Here is a 26,350-nt window from a genome sequence, read left to right as displayed (position 1 = left end):
TTCAATTTTGGATAGACTATTTCCTTTCTTTTAAAAAAATCCACATTTTCCTATTTGGTTATTGCTGCATTAAATAAATCTACTGATTTTTGTGTTTTTCCCCATCTGGAGAGGTTAAATTCTATATAGTATGTAGGGAAGTAGTGGGAAGGTCAAAACAAAAAGATGATACAGACAGCATCCCCAGAGGTTAAAAAAAAATGTATGGCAAAATTTGTTTTTAAGGACAGGCATATTCTAATTTATTAAACAAAATTGGATGACCAAAAAGTACATTTTACTTTCAAATAGGCAGGGAGAAAAAGTAATAATTAAATACAACCAAGAGAAAAAATGTAATGCATTCAATTTGCCTGCTAAAGTAAAGATTACATTTGACTGCATAAATTTCTAGTTGCAAAGACTGAATCAAACTTAAATGGAGAAATAATTACACAGAAAAACTAGGTCTATAAAATTAGTAGAGTTTGAATTATATGCATCAAATAATACTTAAAGATACTAAGAAATATGCGGTGCAGGGTTAGCAGAAATCATTTTTGAGACGTCATGGGATATACCTAACTTAGAGAATCAGCATCAATATCATAGGAATCATAGAATTAACATGAATATCTGAGGATAAAGTAAAAGAAATGATCAATCTATAATTTAGAAATACTTGGAAGAGCTTAACAGGCTGCCTGACTTTGTAAAAACACATCATGTCAGACTAATTTAATTCTCTTTTATGGCAGAATGACAATCCACAAAGATAAGAAGCATTTGAAAAACATAATGTATTTTAATTTCAGTAAATGTTTTTGTTCTATTGCATATGGCATGTTATTTATAAGCTAAGAAAGCATGGTGTGGCGTGCTGTTCTCAATGGTTGGTTATCATTCACTGGTTCCCAACTGGGTGCTCGTGTTAACAGGCAGTCACAGGAATTCCTGGTGGAGTTCTTCAGGGTCAAAAACTTGATTGAAAGCCTAAACAAAAGATTTTCTATATCACTTATTAAACCTGCAGATATTACTAAGTTATTATACATACTAGTGTTGGTATTCAGGGCTAAACTTCAAAGCAATCTTGAAATGTTAGAAATAAAAATTCCAAAAAATTAACCAATACTAGTAGAGAAGACTTTTAAGTTGTGAGGACTACTTTGGGAACACTGTGGGGTAAAACAGCTGCATGATGTGGAAAGACTGGCTCAATGGGAATTCGAAATAAAAAGAATTTCCAGTTATTTCATGGGGCAGAAGTTGAGTTGGGGTGTAGGTGTCAAAGATGACCATAGACCAAAATGTGGTAGTAATAAAAAATATTTGTTAAAAGAGAGTAAGAAAGAAATATGAAAGGAAGGAGGGAAGGGAAAAATAAAGGGAAGATGGAAGGAGAGAAAGAAAGAGAAAGAAATAGAGAAAAAGAGAAAGAGGGAGAGAGGCATGCATAGAATCTAGTCGTACATACATGACATATAAGATCTAAAAGAGCCACTCTTCTACCCAGTACTAGCCATGCTTCTATTAGAATATCATGTCTCATTTTGGTCAATGCACTTTAAAAGGATATGAAGAAATGGAAGTGAATTTGAAAAAGAGCAACAAGGATGATTGAAGTGCTTGAATATATATCCTAGGCCAAAAGGTTAGGAATTTAGTATTGTTTGGACTACAAAGGGGATAGATGAGGGATGATTTCATTATCTTTTCAAGTATGTGAAGGATATTTTGTGAAAGATGACCTCCGTTGCTAATTTCTCTGGTCTACAGCAGATCAACAAAAGCACAAAGGGGCTTAAGTTTAAAGCAGAAATCATCAGGTTTGGTCATAAGGCAGGTGTCTCTGCCATCACACTAATGGAAATGTCAAATAATTTCTAAACGAGACTTTAGGCCAAGCTACAAGATGATTTTCCACATCGCATGGAGCATTAGGCATGAAAACAAGTTTAGGAAAGATGACCCCTAACAGGAGTCAGCAAGCTACGCCTCACAAGACAAATCTAGCCCACCATCTGTTTTTAGATGGCCCAGGAGCTAAGAATATTGTTGAATTTTTAAATTGCTAAAAAAAAAAAAAAAGTTTAAAAATATTTTATGATATAAGAAAATTCTTTGAAATTTGACTTTAGGGTCGATAAATAAAATTTTGGGTTGGAGCACAACCACGCCCATTCAGTTGCGCTGTTTATTGTGCGTGGCGACTATGGTGCATGACCATGGCAGAGGTGAGTAGTTGCAATTGAGATGAAATCCAACTCCTGACCTTGCACAACACACGGACTTTACCTCCAAACTCTAGAAGCTTTCCTCGTTGTAATAGAAATGAACACCCCTGGGGTCAGCTGACGAATATAAGTGGCACATCCTTCGAAGTGTCTTGGAGAGCGCTTTGGGTCCGCAGAAGAACACGCCAATGCTGCTGCTGCAGTAGGGGTAGCGAAAGGACAGAAAGTGTCACCTGGGGCCACACCAGCCAGAAACTGAGACAATTATCGAATGAGTGAAGCAGTTGTGGCTGTGAGGTTGATTAATTTTTCTCCATCCACATCCTTTTTTTCTTAGATTCCCTTTCCCTACTTTTAGCACCGTGTTCTCTCCCTGGTTCCCAAAGTGCTGTTATGTCCTGAATCACACAAGTGGAGCCAGGAAGATTGAGGCTGGAAGGGTCCATCAATGCTGGTGAGGAGGTTTTAATATAGATGTGATCTCATCTGGATTTTTGGTCAGATGTTCTCTTACTCAGCATCCTCTTGGATCTGTGACTAGACTGGAACTCCCTGAGAGCAGGAACCTGATCTGTTTAATCCTAGCACCTGCAATAGTGCCCGGCATACAGTAGACACCCCATAATACATCTCTGTTGAATAAATGAATGAATGGCTGTGCTGATTATTATCTGTGTGGTCTTGGGCGAGGCTCTAGACCTCAGCCTCCGCAGGTGTAAAACAAAGATGATAGCAACTGTGTTGTATGTTTTATTGAAAGCAAGATGACACAATACATTCAAAAAGTTAGTTATTACTAATATCCTGTTAAACCTTGCCTTTTTAATAGATAATACAATTTACTCTAAAGTAATAGCAACTTAATTACTTTTTCCTGTTGCAATTACCTTACTTTTTGAAGAAGGCCAGAAAGAAGAGCTGGAAAGGAAAAAGACATTGCTGAAAATGTAATAACCCAAACATTGACATCTCTAATCACGACATTTCAGAAACTGTGGAAGAAATATTTTTTAACATATCATGACTGTCCCAGGGCTGCTCAAATCCCTTGTGACTCTGTTTATATATAAACACTGTGTCGGTGCAGTGGTTCTGGTTGTCTCTCGAAGCTGAGATGTGTCAGTTTCTATAGAGACTTACAGAGATCATGTCTTTTTTCCCCTTGTCTCGAATATTACTAGTCCTTGTAGCATTTTTCCAGTCTCTGGCATAAGCTGAATTAGTTACTATAATCCGGATTGAAAGTTCTCAAACTTTACTGTGCATAAAATCATTTAGGCAGATTGTTAAAATGTAGATTCCTAAACTCAAATCCAAGGAATGCATATTTAGAAAGGACCCCAGGTGAGGTTCTGAGAAACACTGTCTTAGAGAAATTCTTTGGACCTCAGGACCAGCCCCCTACACTGCCTCTGTTTCTTCAGAACTGGATTTTGTTGGGAAGTGCCTACACAGCCTAGTTCTCCTTAGCTTATATATATATTTGAGACAGAGTCTCACATTGTTGCCCAGGCTAGAGTGAGTGCCATGGCGTCAGCCTAGCTCACAGCAATCTCAAACTCCGGGGCTCAAGCAATCCTGCTGCCTCAGCCTCCCGAGTAGCTGGGACTACAGGCATGCGCCACCATGCCCGGCTAATTTTTTCTATATTTATTAGTTGGCCAACTAATTTCTTTCTATTTATAGTAGAGACGGGATCTCGCTCTGGCTCAGGCTGGTTTTGAACTCCTGACCTCGAGCAATCAGCCCGCCTCGGCCTCCCAGAGTGCTAGGATTATAGGCGTGAGCCACTGCACCCTGCCTCCTTAGCTTATATGTTAACATAATCATCTGCCATGTGTCACAGCCACATTTTAATTATGTGTCCCAGTACTGTAGCATCCATGGTAGAAATTGACGGTCAATCCCATCCCAAACTCTAGCTTCCAAGGAACTTAATGTCTTAATTTATAGATGGTAATATGTTCAAAATGTGCAAGTATTACTTTCAAAAATATTATTCCCACAGCTAAATTTGAGAAGGAATGTTTTTAGAAAAATATTTGCCAATGAAAAGTATGAGTTTATGACTTCATGAAGCAATTTTAAGGTGCTTATGGAGATAAAAGGCTCTTGGTTCCAGCACATGGGTGCTGGGTAATTTGGGGCACATTAATTACCTTCTCAAAGCCTCCATGTCCTCATCTATAAAATGCCGAGAATTATAGCACCTAGGTCCCAGAATCTCTGGGAGGCTCAGACAAGACACTGCGCGTCCAGCTTTTGGCCCTGTGCTCGGCACACGGCGAGCTGCCAGGAGCCGTTAGCTTGCACTATCAAACCACATCGTGTCTGCTGGTGTCTGCCTGCTCCACAAAGCTGAACAGAGGCTGAGGTGTGGGGTGTTAACCCAGAGGTGATTATAGACTTACTGGGATCAGCACGATGATTTTTGAGCTCTGGACTGAAACATTTTGAATGATAGATGGGGTCAGGTAAGACCCTTCCCGGTGAGGAGTCACAGCTTTGCTTTGTGTCTGATGCCCAGAGGTATCCTTGCATCTATTTCAAAGATGCTGTTATGGGTGGTGATATTTTTCCATTAGTGTAGATGTCACCAAAGAGATTGCCCACTGGCCCATTCCCAACAGGCTAAGACTGCCCTTTCGTTTGCAGCCGCAGTAACTGTTTGCAGAACCTGACCATGCTCTTTGATGCTCTGCCTTTAAGACTCCATTTCAAAGGATTCTGATTGCTGGCTGCCAGGTGTACCACTGGTGTCCCCAGCAGCTCACAGCTCCCCTGCCCCTTTTGAAGTTGTGGCTATTGCACTGCACAGCTAAGTCCACGCTTTTCTGTGCTCAGGGTCCATGGCTGTCATGGTTATGCAATCACCAAAACATCACACAAAGGCCGTTCATTATCTACCTTCAGCTAAGGTGGAAAGGTCAAGCCCTTCACTGGCTCTCTGTGCATCCCTGTCCCCGCATACGGCATTCTTTTTCTTGCCTTGCTTACCCTCCTCGGCATTTATGAGTCCAAGGACAGAGATTTCTTGTCACAAACACATACTGTGAATCGCAGAACCGAGAATCCACACAAAGTGGTTAAGGCACAGATGCAGCAGCTTGTGGGTTTGTTTTTTTTTTTTCTCCTCCTTTTATGAGGCAATGGACAAGTGCAACAGAACCCTAATGGGGTTGGTAAAGAAAAAATTCTTCTATAAAATTTAATTACCCACGATTGTTTAGAATTGAAAAAAAAAAAAGATTCTCGGCAAAAGCAGTATAAAAACGTAAGGTGCTGTTCTTCAGTTTACAGCCTGCAAGCCGCAGAGCTTGCACGTGCGTGGGGAGCTGGAAATGTAGTCAGGGGCAACGTTAATGGCATTGATCAGTCCGGGCTGCTGACTTTGATGAGAAAAGGACAAATTTTACACAAGCTGCGAAGATGGCTAACCTTCACGGCATTATTTTTAGCTCGGATAAACAATAAAGAAAATCCTCCTCTCCCTCTCCATGTTTGCTAAATAACTATTGTGCTCTTCTCTGTGGGGTTGGTGCATTTTTCAAAAACAGTTCAGCGATGCCATGCATGAAAGGCATCCAAAATATCACCCACCAGGAGATTTCAGCCCAGCAGATATATGGGCGAGTGGGTGCGCCCGGGAGTAATCCCAGCACCTCGCTGAATTCCCAGGTTCTGCCGCCCTGAGCCCTTCTCGCTTTAAATTGTATGTTTGTTTTTATGTGTTGGCTTTTATGCTTGGTAAGTTATAACCCTGTAGGGGCAGACCCTAAACCCCATTTTAAAAAAAAAATCAAATTACTTTATACCCTGAGTGCATTCTGCAAATAAAATCGATAAACAGAAGCTTCCCGTGGATTTATGGAGGCTTAGAAAGAAGCCAAGGAGAGCTACAAACTCTGTAGCAGACAATGGACACAACTCCTGGTTAATCCTTTCTAGTGGGTGCTTTTCATTAGAAATGCCTCCAAATGATTCATCACATAATTATATTTCGTACAATACCTTCTTTTTTCATAAGTGCATATGATAATTGTGCTGGCCGGCTTTTTTCATTTTTTTAACCTATCTCCCAGTTAATTTGTAGCAGCCTACGACGTTGCTTTTCCCTGCGTCCTAATTACTCAGTTGCTCATCACGGGCTGCAGATGTCCCTAGCAAAGCTCACTGTTGTGACTCTTCTCCTGCCCACTTTCCACCAAGTCCATTTTCTCTGGCAGACAGAGCTGTGCTGATAGGATTCTTGTCCCAGTTTCTTTATCCTGCTCATGGTCCTCCCACCTGTTCATCCTGGCCACTGTGCTAGGCTCTGAGGGTGTGGATAAAGTTGCTGCCCTTGAGACTCTTATAGTCAAACAGGGAAGAGAAATGAAAGCAGTCGACTTGTAGCATTGGACCCCAGGGAATAGCAGAGCCTTTTTTTGCCAACCCTGTCCCCTCCTCCACCCCAATAAAACACTAAAACATATGCAACTTCATATGTAAATAACCTTATGTTTTTCCATAACTAGTAATTTGTTAGATAATACCATCAAAGAGACTTTGTAAGGTAATGATAAATCCACCCTGTACTCACCCGTCTCTCTAATCCCCCCTACCATGAATGGAATAATTCCAGTAATTTCCATTGAATCTTCATTTGATTATACCACAGAGCTGGTTGCCCTCTGGTGGGAAGGAACTGTTTAAATATGCTGACAATATCCCCATCATAAGTTTATGGTGGCTTTATTTTTCTCACGAAGCTATAATATATCATACGTTGTATTTCCATTTAAGTCTATTTCTTTCAATATTCTGAACATTTTAGTCATATAATGAATGTTTAGGATATCCTATTAGATAAAGGGCCCTGTATGCTATAATCAGAATGCTAATTTCTTAAAAATATCATTTAAAAACATTTTGCACATATGCACGTACAAATGAGAATTGAAGGGTGTGCACACAAGCAAATGTGGTTCCAGATGGACACATTTACTCAATTTAGTATAAAGGTATTTTCATATTTCTGAAAACAATGGGTGGTCTAAAATACATTCGTGCAATATGGATTAGAAGCCCCCAGTCATATGGTAAGTTGACACCTTTCTTCAGCGTTGGGTGGGGCTAAACTGTTCTAACAAATGGTAGTACTCTTCTAGTCTGTATTTTTCTCTTCAAGATAAAAGAAACACTTCCACTGACGTTAATGAAAAAAGTGGCCAAATCTTTAAAGTTTTTGTAGCCATTAATTACATAATTACCCACAAGACATGGGGAAGTTAGCAGATAAGTCAAAAGTAGCAAACTATAAACATTATCTGAATTGTAAGATCAAGGGTTGAAGGCCTATGGAAAATCATTTTATTCAATTAATTAAAAACAACTGCTCACAAATTCAGAAGGTGGAGTACATGTAAAATGTGTGTTTATCTGAAATGTGGCTAAATGTGACAAAGATATATTTATTTTCATTCTGTCTACCTTCTTGGAAATGATTCCCTGATTTTATGAACATTTGTCTAAAGCTTGGGAACATATTGAGAACGTTTACAAAAAATGACATACAGCTTCCACTTTTGTAAAAGACATACTTCTATAGATTAGTAAGACATAGATGTCAATGCATGTATTTAATTAGCCTACCATATTTTAATTGGGAAAATGATTTTCATTGTTTTTATGTTTAGAGTACTTTTCTGCATTTGTCTAACTGAAGTAATACATGCATGTGGGGTTGAGCATATCAATAAAAGACTTGTTTTTTTTTATATATCCACTTATTATTTGTTGATTGTCTTTTAAAAGCATACTTGTTTTTGTAATATGGCTAATATAATTACCAAAATTAATTACAAATAAAAACAATAGTGTACACTTTCCTATTTCCTACTTTCAGTCTTTGATCTATATTTAATTTTTCTTCCCCTTTCCTTATTTGTATTCATTTTGATGCCTATCAATTTGTTTCTCTATTACTGTTATTTTTGCAATTTTCTGGTTCCTTTATAGCTTGCACTACTCTCTTTGATCTGCTTCCCTTCAAGCTTTATTTTTGGTGCTGTTTTTCATGTTCTATAAAAAAACATTTTTGCCCCTTTTCACTTTATTCTTTTGATTTAACTCCTTCTTAGAACAAGAAGAGACTCCGGCTTTGAGCAAACAGGTAAATGTTTTTAAAAGAGTAAGTCCTAAGAATCCTTGGCTTTGCGCTGATGAATAGAAATGGTTGAGAGCCTACTTCAAAGACCCTCAAGAACAAAGAACCTTTTCTGAGGCCACTAACAAATCCACCAATTCCTCTGGACTCATCTTGCCAAAAGATATGAGCTAATGACAGGACAGAACAGTCTTGTAAGAGTAGCCAAATAGGCTTGGGAACAAACATATCCTTGACATAATAAGGGGAAAACATACTGTTTATCTCTTTAATAACCATCTTGAGGAAAATTAATGTTACTTTGTCCTTTGTGCAGAACAGTAATTGGATTGTGTGTTTCATTTATATCTGGACAAAGGCCAGGATATTGAAATACTTCTCAATATTAGATTTTGTTGTTTAAAAATTAGATTTTATTGGCATTCTCTTTCCGAGATTTCTTCATTAAAAGCTTCATTAAACATAAATCTTCTTTTACACAGCAGAAAACAAAATTATTTTAAGGAGGTCATTTTAAAAGTCTTTTGAAGGGGTCGTACTAAGCTTTTTATGGGTGCCTTGTCTCTTCCCAGGGATCTGGCATTCCAGGGATAAAATAATAATTGACTTTGCCTGTATGTGTCTATTATTAGTGACATTGATGGTTGAAACTACATAAAAAGTAACCACGTTCTAGAGTCTACGGTTATTACAAATACGTTTTAAAAATTCTGGGCTAAGAAGTAGGCTCACCTAGACTTGATTCAATGACAACCAAACTTTAGGGGCCTCTTCTACCTGGGAAGAGATGAAGTCATCCATCAGGGAGAGGGAGTTTGCATAGCTACTGTGCTAAAAAGTGCAATTGGGCATTAAGTACATGTATGTACTTGACTTTGATTATGGCTTCTGAGAAGGCATGAACACGCTTGTCACAAGGGCAACAGGCAAAGTGACAGGGACACAGCTTTCCCACCTTAAAACTTGTTTTCCACTCCTCACTCCCTGCAAAAAATTGGACAGGCTCACTTCTCAGCACTGTGCGACATAATTTTCTGGGCAGAGTCTGTGCAAGCCCAGTTTTTCCCTTGGTCTCCAGGCGCTCCACGTTTCTGGCTCACACCTTTCCGAGGGAAGGGAGATAATTAAATAGTTTGTTTTGAAAGACCTTCCCCACTGGGCTGCAAACTTCATGTGTAACAAAAATAAACAAATACAGTGTGAGATGTCAATAAGGGGCGAGCATAATAAAGAGTGGGACTAGCTGGAAGAACTTAAAACCAAGATATATGCGTCCATGTCGAAAGCCTGTGAAGTGAGAAAATTTATTCCGTGATGATTGAAAACTGAATGTGAAACATTTATCATTTCTCCCAAAAGGAGAAAATAGCAACGAAAAAACCTGGCTGTCCCATATGAGCTTCTAATATTTTATTAGTTTCTACCTATAATATTTTTTAAGAAAACTGTAGATGCAACACTTCTCTGCTCTGGGCAAGAGTCGGATGGGTGTGAGGTGATGACTCTCAAGGCTGAGAAGCGTGGGGGGCTGGGAGCCAGCGCTGGGTGTCAGGGAGGAGCACGGAGGAACTGGATTCTGAGGTTCCGGAAGCCCGGGTGGGTTGGAAGCGCCATGTTTGCAGAGAAGGTGGAATGCCAAACCTGGACTCCAGGCCAGGTGTCAGCAAGAGTTGAGGTAAGAGTCGAAATGGAACAAGTGGCCCTCAGGAAGAGGTCCCTGGAGAGAGTCTCCACTTAGTGTAGGTTGACAGCTCTCACGGGCCTCTGCGGCTGAGCTCCACAGGGCAAAAGCCAGACTGGAAGGTGTGAAGCTGGTCCACGCCCTCCCTCCCCTAACCCTGACGCTCAAAGTGAAGCTTCTCTTGGGCTTTCTGGCTGGCAATCTTTTCTTTCAGGCTGATTTAAGGTCAGGAGTGAGTTCTCACAAGCACTTCCTCAAACCGTCTCTTCCCCAGGCTGATGCTTCTTTGGGGCTCCTGGCACAGGCTGCCAGGTGCGGGGCCGAGAGGGTGGCAGGGGTCTCACAGTGCCCCTGAGGCAGTTGAGGTCAGGGCGACCTCCCAGTGGAAGGATGGGATGGATTGGATGGCCATGAACCTCAGGCGGTTCCCTGGCTACTCTCTCACACCTCTCTCCTCACTAAACCTCCTTCACACGGCTGGCCTGGGGAAGTCTAAGGAAGTCAATGACGGCTGATAAGAAAGAAAATGGCATAGTCTTGGCACAAGGAGAGTATAAGAAAAAAATGTAAAAAGAAGTAACCAAACTGACCAAAAGATGCATAATAGTCAGCAAAGAAGTATCCTATGGAGCAGAAAAAAGACTAAGGAACTACAAAGAGCTTAAGGAAGCATGCCTGCTCTGAAGGGAGCCCACGAGGCGGAAATGCAAGGGCTGAGGGAAGAGATGGCAAGAGGATGGGGACGTCTTGGAGGGTGGAGGGGGGTCAGATACTTGAGTGGACTTGAATTTACTCCTACTGGTTCAACTCCAATAAAGTGGACGGGAAAAGGGCAGGGTACAGAAGGCCCAAGTGGCATGATTAATAAGGCAGGAATGAGTAATATGTATTAAACTCCGCAACCTGCAGGTGGAGAGCCCATTTCCCTACCCTCCACACACTGTGGTTCTGATCAACTCTAGTCGATCAGCACCTGCTCCTTTGGTCATCCCGTCCAGCTTCATGGCTCTAAGCACAGTTTATGTGCCGACACCACCTGTGAACTTCTCCCCTGAGCTCTTGCCTCTCCTGTTCCTCTGCCCACTCCCCATCTCCACGTGGAGGCATCGCAGACGTCACAGCTGAACTTGCCAACAACGGAACTCCTGATGCCCCACACCTGCCAAGCAGCTGCTCTCACAGTCACTGCCATACAAGGGAGTGGGAATTCCGTTCTAGCTTGGGTCGTTCCTCACGTCCGATCCATCAACAAGTCATGTCAGCTCAACCTCCCAAAATACCCACAGTCCAACCGCCTCTCAGCACCCCCACTGCTGCTGCTCCCTCATCCAAGCCACCAGCACTGCTTCCTCCTCACGGGGCTCTCTGTCCCAGCCCCCTAATACTCTATCCTCCCACGGAGGCCAGAGTGATCCCATGTCACCCTTCTGCGCAAACCTGCAAGTGGCTTCCTCTCTGGGAATAAAATCCAAAGTTTCACAATGACCTGCCACTGTCCCTGCTACCTCTCTGAAGTGCTGTCTCCCACTGCTCTCCCTCCTGCCTCCTCTGTTCCAACCACCAGCCTCCTTGATTATGCCGGGAACAGTGACTCCTGCCTCAGGGCCTTGGCACGTGCCCTTCCCAGTTGTCTCATGGCACATCCCCACTTTTCTTTTAGATCTTTCCTCAAATGTGGAACCTGTTCTTCAAAGAAGACAATACTAGGACATGCTGATGTTCAAGAGCCATGGATGATGAAGGATTGAAGCAAAGACAGACATAAGAGATATGTAGCAACGGGGACTGTTTGCATTAGTGCTTTATGCTCTGCAGAGCTGTTCACTATATTCTCACTAATTATATATTGAAATTATGAGAACCACACTGTGAGTGTATATTATAATCCATATTTTACAATGGAGCTCAAAAGCTTAAATAAGCTGCCTTATCCAAGGTCACACAGACAATAACTCCAAGAAACAGGAGGTACAGGCTTCACCCCAATCTGTGGCCCCCAGAGCAAGTGCTCTTGCTTCTGTACACTGAAGATTATTATATAATGAAAATATCAATATAGTAATAATTGACATGATGATGATATTCATAATAGTGAGGATAACAGCTAGCAATCCCTAAGTGCTCCTTACAGAGCACTATTTTAGATCCCTTACACATTCCTTTAATTTTTGAAGAATCCTGGGAGGGAAGCATTATTACTATTTGCAGATTGCAGAGGAGGAGACTGAGTCAGTACCAGAATAGGTAACCTGTTCAAAGTCAACCAGTAGTGAAGGGAGAGCCAGGATTTGTAGACAGATCCTGGGCCCTTAACCACCACCCTAAGTCCCTGCTTGGGCTTATAACATTTTCTCTCTGCTTTTGCTAGACATGCTAGATGCAGTGTACAGTTGGACACAAGTGAATTCTCCAGTCGAGTAATTACAGATCAACTATACGCAACAAAGATTTCTTGAAGGCATACATAGTTGAAGAAATACCATCTTTAAATTGAGGTTAAATGTGAAAAAATTTCAACATAATAACTGTCAGAGGTTGTAAACCAGTTAAGCAGAGGTTTGTGGTTCTTGAAATATATCATTACCACCTTTTCTAAGGTAGATGTTCTGTCTCTAAACAAGATGTGCAGTCCTGTAGATTAAACTTTTCATTTCAGCAGCAGCTTGTATTTCTCCAGGGAGGCTCCCAGCAGGTGGAGGAAAGAGAGCTTGCCTTACCTGGGGTGGTTGTAAGCGATCCGCTTGAACTCGTTGTTCCAGTGAGGTCTGCCATAGAAGGTTTTCTGCTTTAAGCCTGTGATCACATCAGTATTTCCATCCCAATGTAAAGCTATGTGAATGGCCTAAAGTACAAAGTGTGGGATCAGATGACATTTAGAAAAAAATCATGGAAGCTTATATATTCTCTAGCAAACTGGTATTAACTGAGTAGCACCTAAGTGGACACATAGGTACTACAGTAATAGGGTATTGGGCAGGTGGGAGGGGGGAGGGGGGCGGGTATATACATACATAATGAGTGAGATGTGCACCATCTGGGGGATGGTCATGATGGAGACTCAGACTTTGGGGGGAGGGAGGAAATGGGCATTTATTGAAACCTTAAAATCTGTACCCCCATAATATGCCGAAATAAAAAAAGTAAAAAAAAAAAAAGGATGAAGTAAGTATGCTCATTTGTAGATTTAATACAATTTTTTTCTACAAGGCTAGAAATGCTTATCATTATTGTCAGATATCACCAATTTTTCACTTTAGGGCAAGTATCATATCTCATTTCTCTTTGTATGGGGCCTTATGAGAAAAAAGTGTCTCCTTATACTTACTTAGCAGGTATGCAATAACATTAACCTAGAAGGAACATTTTTCTTTAAGAGGACAAGAGTAATAAAGTAAATGTGGCTAAGAAAAAGCAAGCACAAAATGACTTCCATTTTTTTTTCCTGCCAAAGTTCTCAAAAATTAACCTGTATTTGCTTGTCTGCCCTCCCTTCATATTATATGTTGGAGATTGGAGAAGGGCATTGCCAGATTAAAGTGCAGTGAAATGTCCAGGGAGAAAGTGCATCTTACGTACAATCAGATCTGCCTAGTGGGTTGAAAGGGTTCGATGTCTGCCGTCTGGTTTCCTGTGCGAGGAGGGTATTGAGTCTGGCGGGCAGGGCGTGGTGGCCAGAGCCTCTCGAGGGGCGTGGCTGGAGCTCTGTGCCGAACCATCTGCCTTCAAATTAAGCACAGCCACCCAGGCAACCTGGCGCTAGTGGTCCATAAATAAGAGACCAGGGCATATCAATCTCTTGTGATCAGTTTTTAGGTTGCTGTCATTTGTTTTAGCCCCTACTGCATTCTGGTAACTACCTTGCTTCTTAGCTCTGGGGAGCTGTGGCCCTTAGACCCATTAACAGCTCTTGAGCTCACAGGTTTTATCTATTGGTGCTCAATTTGCTCTCACCCTCTGACTCCTCCGGATCTTGGCCAGCTTGGGTGACAACCCTGCTGGGCACAGCTCATGTCGCAGGTTCCCTGCCGCCTTCCCTGGCTGACCGTCTCACCTGTCTAAGAAAGCAGCCGAGGCTAGGGAAGGTTCAGCCGGGACAGGCCAGGAGATGCTGGCAGACCGCATCTCAGAAATCCAGGACACAGGGAGTTGCCATCGGGCAGGTCTGACCTCGGTGGCAGGGCCATTAAAAGAAAGGAGTTTGGGACTAGCACTCCAGGCAAAGAGAGGGTGGCGGGAAATGGCAGCAGGTGTCAAGTGACTCGTCAGGGAAGGGGGATAGCATGAGCAGAGACAAAGATGTGGGAGAATGAAAGGGCACAGGGCGATGGGCCAGTGCGTATCCTTGGCTGGGCTACAGGAAAATGATGGGCAGGACCAGCACGTAGGATCAGGCTGGGAAGAGGCTTAAAGTACTTGCTAAGAAGTTTGGGCCTGATTTCACACAAAAAAGGACCTTCCCTACTTACGTCTGTGGCACAGCCGATCACTGATGTTCAAACATTTGGAATTATATTTGTTCCATATTTTTCAGCCCAATGTTCAATTAATCTCCAAACTCTGTTGATTTGCCCTTCATAATACCTCTTCCATCTGTCCCGTCTGTTCTTGTCATTTCGCCACTTTGAGGTTGTTGAATTCAGCTTAACAACTGGCTATTTCTAAAACAGCCTCTTGATTCTGTGCTGACAGCACGCACCAATTATTTTTTCCTTAAATGTTGAGATAAGTGATTTCCTGTCTGAAATCTGGGAGTCTAAATAATTTCCAACGTGTCATGGCAAAAATTTAAGAAGACATCTATTTTAATTTACCTGTATTTAGGGGGAAAATGTATCTTTCATAGCACACTTTTATAGTGGCAGAGAAGGGAGAGGGCAGGGTTGTGTTGTCACAAAATCAGGCTCAGTTCTCAATTATGAGAACTTCAGTCTCAACCCCAAATGACAAGGAAAGTCTAGGCAGGCACTTGTGGTCAACTGGCTCTAGAAGTAGAAGAGCAAGCGTGGTTCTAGGAAGCAAAAGACAAAAGCTGTGTCTGTCCTTCACCAAATGGATCATCAATTAAAAATCCCACTTGAGTAAGGAAAATGTTTGTTTGGAAAACATAATTAACACTATATAATTCATTAAGATGTTTCAAGCCTAGTTTCCAAGGCATCTACATTTCAAATTATCCCAAAGGATTAAATATTTAAGGAGGACTGCAACTAAGACCATAAACATTAAGCTACTGGATTTCTAGCAAAGTCTTATTCATTTTCAGAAACACAGACTCAAATTACAGGGATGTTCTATAGGGCCAGTGAATGTGTGTGTGTGTGTGTGTGTGTGTGTGTGTGTGTGTGAGTGACACACACACAAAGTGTGTTAAGTTTGTAAATTTAGTGATTAATGAAAATCTCCTCGCCTCAAACACACTTTTCTTAAAAGTATATATCAATAATAGGAGCTACAGATTAGAATATACATTGTATAACCTAGTAATTGCTTCATTGTTAATTCTCAGATTTGAGGAGTTAAAATGGATTAAAATGTAATAGTTCTTTGATATTATCAACATTGAAATACTACCATTGTCAATATTTTGACATACATTATTTTTGGTAAACTCCATTTTAATATTTCATTAATACAATATACTGTAGAACACCTGCCAAAACAGAAGATCATCTTGGTCTCAGGTAAATAAACATAGGTGTACATAATTTCTAAGAACGCCTTAAGAGAAAGAAATCTCTAGACAAGAGATCATGTATGCATAATAATTATTTTCTGTAAGTGCTCACATACTTTAAACCACAAAATGTCAAATGTAAACACCTTGGAATCTTTTCTGTTTAACTCTGAACAGCTCAAAGCATAGAATTAGAACCAATTAGGAAGTCAACAAGACAATACAGCCAATCAGTGATATTTGCTTAATGTCACAGTTAAAAGGACAAATGCAAATTTATTTGGGATTTCCAACTTCTGGATTGTCTTCCATTGCCCAAGCTTTCCTCTCCCTCAGCAAGTTAACTGTAGGGCCCTTTATTGATATGATCTTTCTAATCTGGTTTTATTTCATTCTTTTCATTTTTAAGAACATAAAAAGGATTCTTTCATGCTATCAGATAAATACATAGCTCTTTATTGAAATCGTTCCTCTTCTGTTTGCTCTATATTAGACGAGTCAAGGTAATATTGCTTGACTCTTATCAATACCTGATTTTCATCCCAGCCAGTGAGAAATATGTGGTAGCTCAGAAAGTGAGTTTTCCCTTGCTCACTCATCCGTGTTTCCAGCGACAGTAAGAGATCAGCAAACCACTCAAAGGCCCTCGCATCCCGGCAAATCCAGTAGAAATACACCTGTCAAGAGAGAAGGCAAGAGAACTGATCTGTCCCTCTTTTCATAATGTGCTGATAATCGCAGACTACTTTATCTCCATTAAATTATTTGAGCCCAAATGGGCAGTTCTGCAAAAATAACATGCTTTTTTTTTTTTTCCCTGCCAGTGAACAAACAGTCACACTGTGATTTCTTTTGAAAAAATTCACATTGTGTTTGAAAAAGCCCAGAGTGAATTGAGAGAGTCAGGAGCCTGTGGGCCGTGCCAGTTTCTCTGGATGAGGATCAACTCGCCACATTTCTGGCTGTGCTGCTTCTGAACAAGATTAATAATCATAACTAGCTGTGCCTTTCACGGTTCCCCAAGGGGGATAAACTGCTAGACCAGCCTCCTTCATCTTTACTTATGACCTAAGCTCGGGATTTGAACTCTTCTCTCCAGAGACCCTGAAGGCTTGGGCACTAATCCACTTCACCAGTCACGGCCTCTGGAGAGTAGAGATTATGGTAATTTCAGAATCAAGCTGCACAAGCCAGAAATTTCCTCTCAGCGAGACATATCAATGTCCAAGAAAGCTGGTGGGTGGTGCCTGTGCTGGGTGTCAACTGCTCTAATGAAATTATGTTTAGGAAGAATTTTTTTTTTTTAAACTCTCTGTGTTGAGCAAATGGCATGTGCAAGAAATAGTTTGGATTTGCTAAAATAAAGGCTTCATTTTTGCACTTTGAGTTTCGAATGATTGTATGTAGAAGAAACCATGGGAGCTAAATCTATTAATTCTACGGCTTTTTCTCACACTCCTACCCCTGGCTGCCCACATCTCTCTCCTGTACCTTCTCCCCGAAGAGATGTCTCTGTGGCTTAATATCTACGAGGGGCTGGTCTATCGCCACCTGGAAGTGTCTCTTCCAGTGGTCAGTGTTCTCGTCCCTCCCTCCCTGCCAGCCAGCTCGCAAGCTCCCAATCATGCAATCAGTGTTAAGGATGAGATTTAATTAATAGATCAAATTTATGAGGAAAAAAAATCATAGAATATATTTCAAGCCTAAACTATTCTCTTTGGGTTTATGCAAGAATTTATAATATTAACAGTCTGGAAGAGTAAAAGCTGGAGAGAATAAACTTCCTTTTTTTTCTCAAGAATTAGAGCCTACGTATTTGTTGGACAGCTCCGGTTTGGAAAGGCACTTAGGATATTAATTCCGGGACACATAATCCTTCAGTCCCTAAGCGTGATGACTTTCTCTTCTCTTCCTGACTCTGGCCCCGTCCTGGAGCTCACCCTCCAGGCAGTGGGCCTGTGTCGCAGAACCGAGCCAGTGGTTTCCTCTGGTGAACACACACCCCATGGGTCCCTGCAACTATAAAAATGAACAAGAGAGGCAAAAATTTCCCTGTGCTAGTAGAGTTTGCATCTTAGAGGAGGAGGAAAGATGATGAAGAGGTAAGATATAGAATATGCCAGAGGGTGGTAAGCCCTGTGCGGAAACACAAGGCAGGCTGGGAGGGGAAGGGTTGCAGAGTTAAGTCGCATGGTCAAGGGCGGCCTCAGCGAGAAGGGGACATTGGAGCCAAGGACTGAAGGCGGTGAGGGAGGCGCGTGGTTAGGGGAAGAGCTCTACAGATGTGGGGGGATGCTCAGAGGCCCTGAGTGGGGCCTCTCAAGAGGGGCCAGGAGCCAGGAGCCGCGGGGCTGAGCCCAGCGAGGGAGGGAGAGCAGCAGGAGGCGAGGCGGGTGCGAGGCTGGGGGAGGCCGGATGCTGTCGGGCTGGGGGTGTCGAGCAGGTGAAGTCCATGATCTGAGGCATTTGGAAGGGTCTCTCTGGCCGCCAGTGTTGAGAGTAGGCTTGCGGGTTTGGGGGGCCAGAGAGGAGGAAAGGGGGCCAGTTAGGAGGCAGGTTTCATATTCTGCGTTGGTGACGAATACCACTATCTTCTTTCTCTTCACTTTGTGTAATGCCTAATCTAAATTTTTCTTTGTAAATATTAGCTCTCACTTTTATTTTTTTATTTAATTTTTTTTTTTTAATTTCAGCATATTGGACTTGCTTTGCTCCTGGTGGAAATGGAAGATGGACGGACCGAATTGAATGCCGCGCTAACCAAGGCACCTCCGCTTCCCTCCTGCCCTTGGTAAGTTGATCTGTCTCAGACCATTAAGGGTGGCGTGGAGCAAACATCATTGACTTATTTTCTCTATTTCCCACTCTTTAAGGAACATGCTTGAAATACAATCCTATGTAGATAATAAACGAAAACATCTGCTTTTCCAAAAAAAAAAAAAATTTTTTTTTTTCAGTTTCAAATCTAGTCCCAATCGTCCTTACTTGAAAACTACCTACATCGTAGCTTCCTCCACACATGAACCTTGATCCTTTCAGAGAGAAATCCTCCCTGTCTTTACTTTCTTGTGGCCTAGCTGTGTGTCAGCGTTCTTAGGGTTTGTCAAACCTTTTATACTTTTCTGCTTCCTTGTAATGGCTTTGTGTGTTTTTCCCTCCGTAATTGACTTACAGGTGACACCGGGCGGCTTTGGTGCAAGAGGCTACAGAGGAAAAATGGATAGGCTCAATAGCAGTGCTTCAGGAAGAAAAAGAAAAAAGAGAGACTTTGAACAGAAGAAAAAGGTATTTACGTTGGCTCTCTTTCATCTTTCTAATGGCGGGGGACACTCACTGTGAAAGGACATGCGAGTTCCACCTCTGCATTTCGCCCAGCAGAAAGGACCTGGTCAATGGTGGAACAAGTATCCCAAACAATAGGTTATAACTCTGTGATCTGTGAGTTTTAACACCCACCTCACCTTAGTCTCCAAAAATAAAGCAACCCTAAAATCAGTTACCTGTATAAAGCGTGGCTTTCAGAATTCTATAGCTGATATCACAGGCCAAAAATACTTAAGGTCACTTCAAAAGATTTTCTTAAACAGAAAGTCAGCTTCAGTAAAATAACAAAAGTTCTGAACCTTCATAGTAATAAAGTTATTATTATTATTATTTTTGCAGGACTCATCCCACATGTTCCTGTCGCTATAGCAGATGGGGAGATTACTTAGGAGACCATGCTGGGACTATGCCACAGGGTTGGGGGTTTCTGTGTGCTGTGGCCGGGCAGAGGCCTTCGTTGTCATGTTGTGACAGACACCGACAATCAGATCAGACTGTACTCAGACATGTACATTCGCTGGGGGCCTGGTTCTGAGTGACAGTCAATACTGGGCTCTCTGTGTGCCCACCTCATTGTCATGTTCCCTGAAGCCTGGGATTGTCTTTATGAATTCTTCAGCTATGCGTGTAGACTAGGTCAAAGTGGCCTGAGGCCAGTAGGAAATGGACCTGTGCTTTTATTTGAGACGGGGTCTTCCACAGTTGACCGGGCTAGAGTGCATGTAGTGGCATCATCATAGTTCACAGCAACCTCAAACTCCAGGGCTCAAGTAATCCTCCTGCCTCAGCCTCCTGAGTAGCTGTGACTACAGGTGTGCACCACTATGCCTGGTTAATTTTCCTATTTTTATAGAGATGGGGTCTCATGCTTGCTCAAGTTGGTCTTGAACTCCTGGCCTCAAGCAGTCCTCCTGTCTCAGCCTCCAAAAGTGCTAGAATTACAGGTGTGAGACACTGAGCCAGGCCAATTTTTGATAAATAATTCCAGAAAATGAATTGAGAAGAGCTACCAATCTATTCTACTACCAGAGTTCATGGACTCTCCAACCAAAGTTTGATGCTTTCAGGCTATTGCCTCTCAGAAACTGAAGCCATATCTTGAATAGACATCCACAAACACAGGCAGAGGACACTTCCATAAAGACAACTTGTACTTCTTTAGACTCAGAATCAATCTCCAGAAGATGAAATGGGAGAAAAGATATTTATCTATGCGGAGGCCCAGAACCCCTCCAAAGAAGGCAGGTGTGCACGAGGTGCAGGTTCAGGGTGTAGTGTAGCGTAGCGCAGTAATCAAACACTGTGAGTCCCACGCCTTGCTGGCTCCCTCACCCAAGAGCTGTGTAACTGGGCACAGGCTGTTTAACTTCAGTCCATATTGTCACGTATGTACAGTGGCAATAAACACAGAACGGCAACTCATGAGCTTACTGTGGGGATGAAAGAATACGGTTTACTGAAGCATTGAGCACGACATCTGACAGACACATCAAGTGATCAGAAGATGTTAGCTGCTATTGTCACTATCCTCATTGTGATTTGGAGGAGCTCACAGAATGAATACGATATATTACAGAGCAAAGGAGGACATTTGCCTGGTGTGCTGTGTGTTTCCATTGGTCACTCCTGAATGACAGAGATGACAGTCATCGAGAGAAGGTAAAGGCAGACTTTAGCGCCAGTCTCAGAGTAAGAACCTCAGCATCCATCACAAACACATAGTCCATTAAAAGGAACCCCTTCTCTAGGGAATGCGCACCCCAGGCTCTGTGTGTGCTAAACCCATGTGGAGGCATTTTATGGGGAGCTGGTGGGTGGGGGGTCCCTTGACCAATGCCTCCTCCAAAAGGAAGGCCAGTGGGCTGCCATGCCACCTGTCCCCTCTTGGGCAGCACACCTCTGTCCCCAACGCTGTATGAAAGAAATAACAGAACAAACAGAAGCTCCAAACCAGAAGGGCAACAAAGGTTCTGCAAAGAGGGAATCATGACTATTTTCTAAAAAGAGGATTTTCTGCCCTGCAGAGATGAAGACTGCGACTGATATTGAGAAAATATACTACATCCTCAATGAATGGTCGCTATTTATTGTCCCAGATCTTATGTTGTTGTTGTTGTTGCCAAGGTAATCCTCCGTGAGTACAATGGCACACTTGAGGAAATACAAGAACTATTTCTTCCTATTGGTAAGCCCCCCCCCCCCCAGTGTGTAAAACTTCTAGTTTTAAAGTGACAGAATTATAAAATTGTTTTTCCAGTTAACCATTATAAGACTGAGACCAGCCTTTCTCAATCATTTTCTGTCCTTAAGACTTTTTCCTAAAGCCTGTATCCTTAATCTTAACTATTTCCTGACTGTAGTGCTGCTTTGCCCTGTCCCTGAGGACTGACTTTTTTGTGTGCCTCAGCGTGTTCTCATTACAGATTATCCTTGTTGGACAATCGAAACATTCATTAGTAGTAGAATGATTCAGTAAATTGTGGGCTATCCCTACTATGGAATTCTCTGAAGGCACGAAATAAAATGAAATAGATCATTAGATATTGTCATGGAAGGTGCTCTGAGTTGTGTTACAAAGGAAAGCAAATACTAAACAAATCGTACACCCCTCTCCCTCTCTCTCTGCACACACACACACACACACACACACACACACACACACACACACCTCTACTTATGTAGAATTAAGACCCTGTGCCTATGTATATAGGTATGTGTATGTAAATGTATGGAAAGGAATGGAATGATATGCACCCAACTGTTTAATGGTGACCTCCTTGGGGAGCAAAGCCAGGGAGGTGGTTAGTTTGGGGAGATGGGGTGAATGAAGGCAGATTTTTTCAATGTTTGTATATTTTATTTGACTCTTTTACAGGAAGACTGTAGTCAGTCTTCTGACTACTTCTTTTCTCAGTCTGAATAATGAACCAAGACATTAGAAATATTAATACTGGTGTCCTCACAGAGCAATGGCGAGGCCTGGTGGGGTACCGAAGCCTTTGGGGGTCGCCCCGGGAAAGAGGAGAAGCACTGGCCGCCTTAGGAGACGGCAGCGCGGCCCCTCCTGAGGAGGCCGATCGATCGCAGCGCTCTCACGCTCGGTGGTGAGCAGACAGGATCAATGCCACAAGTAGCCAGAGCTCCAGTGTGAGGGAAAATGAAAGTAAATAATTTCTCCAACAAAACAGATTAAATTAAATGCATTTTTCATTCATTAGCCAAGAGGGCAGGCCCTCCTTTGTTTTATTCATATATTTAAGCAGCGTATGGATTTTTGTCTTTCTTGGGCTCTTTTCCTTGTTCCCACTGGCCCGTGCTGTCTTTTTATTTGAATTATCTGTTTATTATATTAGGTTAAGAACCTAAAGGCCATTTTGCATGGGACACACTATAAATACCCATTATCACGGTTATGTATTATTGAGCTGATGAAGGAAGACAATTTATGAAGAAATTAGATTATCTCGGTTTTTCTATAATCTATTTTATTGTAGTCCGAAGATTACATATGCAGTTAAGAAAATGAACCAAATCTTCCAGTTGGCAGTTCTCTCGGTGCTGTCTAGGCGGCTGTGGTATTAGGGAGAACTAAAATGTGTAAGCCAATCTATTTATGTCAGCAGTCTCCCCCCTCCCTCCCCATTCACACGCACCTATTTCATTCATCATTTTGACAGTTTGCACAAGCAAACCGTCCTAATTTTTTTTCAAGAGCTCTTTTCACAAATTGAGTGTGATGTAGAATTAATCATACCCGTTAGTCAGGAGGTGGAGGACGTTTATTGCTACAGGGCGTTTATACCCCTCAGCAATCGGCTTCCTCCGGGTTGCGGTGCTAAGAATTCTCAGCCACCCTCGTCCCTTCCTCATCCCACAGGGGCACGACGTTCTCATCTGCCTCCACGCAGTGAAGTTCAGCTCTTATTTCTGTGTTGAAAATAGTTCTTTAATGTATTACAACTTTTGTCTGTTTTCAGCACAGCAAACCATCATTCTGCTTTACCGTTATTTTGCCTTCTCCTCCTGACGTCTCCTCCTGACCACTTCTCCCCCTTCTTCTCGCCACCACCTCCCAGGTCTTTAAAATTAAAAGGTCTTGAAAATAAAGACATTTTGAAATGTCAGCTTCGAATAGAAAGTGCTGCTTATGATCCTAAGGAAAGCGTCTTACTGGTTTGGCTCCTTCATTTTATTTAGAAGTTTTCTAGAATAATGTGGGAAAGGAGAAGGGTAAAGAAGATATAGTTTGCGATGCTAACAACTGAGAAAACTTTGGTGCAAATTTTTTACTGCAACTTGAGGCTTGTGTGTAAAAATGTATGCCTTGTGCCAACTGGTATTTTACGCATGGAGGGAGGAGAAAATCCCACCTAATTGCAGTTAACCATTTAAACTTAAAATTCCACCTCTCGACACCTATGCTGTTTCCCACCCCACCTTCCTTGTTACAAAAGAAAACAATCTGAAAGCTATAGCCCAGGCCTACAATTATGAAGATGCTCTTAGACAAATATGTGCTGCTTTGCTCAGCTGCACTTTAAAAATTACATAGATGCTGACAGGATAGTGGAAGTGGTATTTATATCTCAAAAGCATGTGGGCAGTACTAACAAATATTAGTTGCATAAACCTAATGAAAGCTGTACGAAAACAAACACAAAGTTGCTTTAAAAAATAGAAGCTTCCTAAACTTTTTCTCATGCTTGCAGACTCCGAGGAATTGGATCTTAGGCATAATTTTCAGTCCAAACTTTCAGTGGCATGAAAACCTCACTTCTTTCCTGAAAGAGCTTTGAAGTGAAAATCAGAAATATCCGCTTCAGTCCTGACTCAGTGGCTAACCAGCTGGGTGACTTTGGACAAATCACTTCCACTCAAAGGACATATGTTGCCTTTCATGGTAATAGGCAAAGCTAGGAGAGTAAGGCTTTTCAGTTATCTTAACGATCTATGCTTTGGCTGCCTTTCCCATATGCCATGATTCCAGCCTTTATTTTCAGCTGAGTCTTGTGCAAATATTCCCTCAAATTTGTATAAGTTATGAAAGCATTGTCTTTTCCTTTCTTACTCTATGGTTTCTGTTTTTGTTTTTTTTTTTCTAATACAGAACAATGTCCCTGTGTTATGATTTGATGGTGACTTGGTTAAGCATTCAACTGAAACAGCCTTGAGAAAACTCACAAGTAGGGCACAGGAATAATAACAGTATGGTGAGAAAGGAGGCAGTATTAAGAATTTGTGAATTCTTATGAATTTCTCCTCTATATTTGTACTAAAATAATTGGAATCTTTTATTTTAGTTATAAAATTACTGAATGGTCTTTTTGGTTAAATAAAAAAACGAATTATCTTCGTAGCCTTAAATTTTATAGAAAAGTATACAGAAGCAAATGTTGATTCTTTTGGGAATGTAGACATTTATTCTCTCATTGATTTAGTCAATATTTATTGAATATATATATATATATATATATATATATATATATATATATACATTATTATGAAACTATCCAGAGAAACCATGTTCAAGGAGCTCACAGTCTGCTAGGGAAATACAGTATTTTGTGAATCTTGATACAGGAAAGAAAGATAGATGACATAATAGGACAGCAAAGGAGCAATGGAGCTTGAGAGAAGGGAGCGGTTGCGCTAAGCAGAGTGTGAGGAGAGTGGTAGGCTTTGCGTGTGAGCATGAGAGGGGACTGAACAAATATTGGCTGAGATAGTAAGTGGCTGAAAGTGAGACATGTATCCATCATCAGCTCCACGTGAAGCATGGCGTGACCTTTAGTGCAATGAAAACCAGGATGCAGCGAGCCACCTCCCTAAGGGGCTTTTATTTGGTAGATGGCAAGAGGGAAGGAAGAGCTTAGGACAGCCGAGAAAGCATCACAAACCAAAAGGAAGCACTGTGAGGTCCAAATAGCCAAAAGAGTGGCTCTTTTGCTTGCTTTGTTGAACATACTGTGGTGTGCAGGAAAGAAGGTGGGCTTTGGTACCAGAAGGACCTAGATTCAAATTCTAGTTCTAATATTTTTTTAGTTCTCTGTGCTTCAAGGTCCTCATTGATAAGTTGAGGATATTACTTATCTGAATAAGTTATTATGACAGTTCAATAAGATGATGCTATCATTCCTATTAGTTTTGTCATCTAGTTTCAGTTTTCTCATTTGTAAAATGGGAATAAAAATAGCAAGTACCTTAAAAGGATGGAAAGAGATAGTGTCTATAAAATGCCCAGCTTCCTACCTGTTAGGTAGTCAATCCTTGATAAATCTAGGCTATTAGTAATAATACTAGTGATCTAGTTATATCTTAGGCAGATATAATTAACATGTATGTCTTTTTATACATGTACACAGTAATATTTCCACATCATTTATTTGTCTTATTTGCTATTAAAACTCCCTGTTGGATATGGATTCTTATTTCTTCGGTGTGTGGGTCAGGAAACCCAGCTCGGAGAGGTGAGCTATGCACTGAACAAGACCTATTAGTGAGGGCGGAATCAGGCATGTTCTCTGACCAGGAACCCAGTGGCCCTCCCATAATATCAATAGTATCACACTGGGGCTGCAGGAGGGCATGGGAATCACGTCTCCTGTGTGCTGCTGATGGTGCGGAAAGAGCCATATGGACATGAGTTTGGACCCTGATTCTGCCTTGGATTATCCCATGTGTTTTCAGGAAAGTCACTTTAATGGCTCTAAGCTTCGGGTTCCTTATCTGGAAAATAGGTCTTGTATTATTTACTTTATAAGTTTGTTGGGGGAGACTATAAAAATCAAATGAAAAACGTATGTCAAGCACTTGGAAACTCATGAAATAGGCAATTTGACTCTTGTTTCTTCGTTGGGAAAGCTCCACCTTTAGAGACCTTCTAGACTGGCATTGTCTGCAATGCGTCTCAGAATACTGTTCCTCAATAGGTGTTAGGCGAGGAAAGGGTCTGTGGCTGAATAAACTTGGGAAGGAGCAAAACTACATGAGGCTCTTTTCTGCAGGGCTTACTTAATAGGCTAGCGGACAATGTGAATCTTCTAGAGTGGGGTGTGGTAGGAACATTCCTAAAGTTCTTTGGACCACAGAATTCTCTTTAGTGGATCAGTCAGGTGACAAGTGACCCACAGAACACGCATTGGGACATGCTGATGAGTTGAGCATCTCCCTTTGACAGATGAGGAAACCGTAGCCAAAGGGTCAACCAGGGAAGTGGCAGGACCAGGACTGGCACCACGCTTGCCTGGTGTCCTGTCCTCCTGTGTTCACACTGCTTGGGGTTAGCAGGGCTCCTGGTCTACTTGTTG

At 41.8% G+C, this 26,350-nt stretch overlaps 1 protein-coding gene across 1 annotated transcript in view; it reads right to left on the bottom strand.

The window, feature by feature from the left end:
* Nucleotides 1-765: 765 nt before the first annotated feature.
* The window catches only part of NOX3 (NADPH oxidase 3), a 56,436-nt gene continuing 30,851 nt past the window's right edge, over nucleotides 766-26,350 (bottom strand). Inside the window, exons 11-14 of the mRNA XM_012759587.2 lie at nucleotides 16,250-16,396; nucleotides 12,763-12,887; nucleotides 2,260-2,413; nucleotides 766-972 (exon numbers count right to left, since the gene is read on the bottom strand). Coding sequence (XP_012615041.1) covers nucleotides 2,287-2,413; nucleotides 12,763-12,887; nucleotides 16,250-16,396 — 399 coding nt within the window. The 3' untranslated portion in view covers nucleotides 766-972; nucleotides 2,260-2,286. The remainder of the gene's footprint in view (nucleotides 973-2,259; nucleotides 2,414-12,762; nucleotides 12,888-16,249; nucleotides 16,397-26,350) is intronic.

Source organism: Microcebus murinus, chromosome 5, assembly GCF_040939455.1.
Source record: "Microcebus murinus isolate Inina chromosome 5, M.murinus_Inina_mat1.0, whole genome shotgun sequence".
In the NCBI taxonomy this organism is placed as follows: domain Eukaryota; kingdom Metazoa; phylum Chordata; class Mammalia; order Primates; family Cheirogaleidae; genus Microcebus; species Microcebus murinus.
The sequence above is the reverse complement of the archived record's forward strand: the minus strand, read 5'-3'. Positions and strand labels throughout refer to the sequence as shown.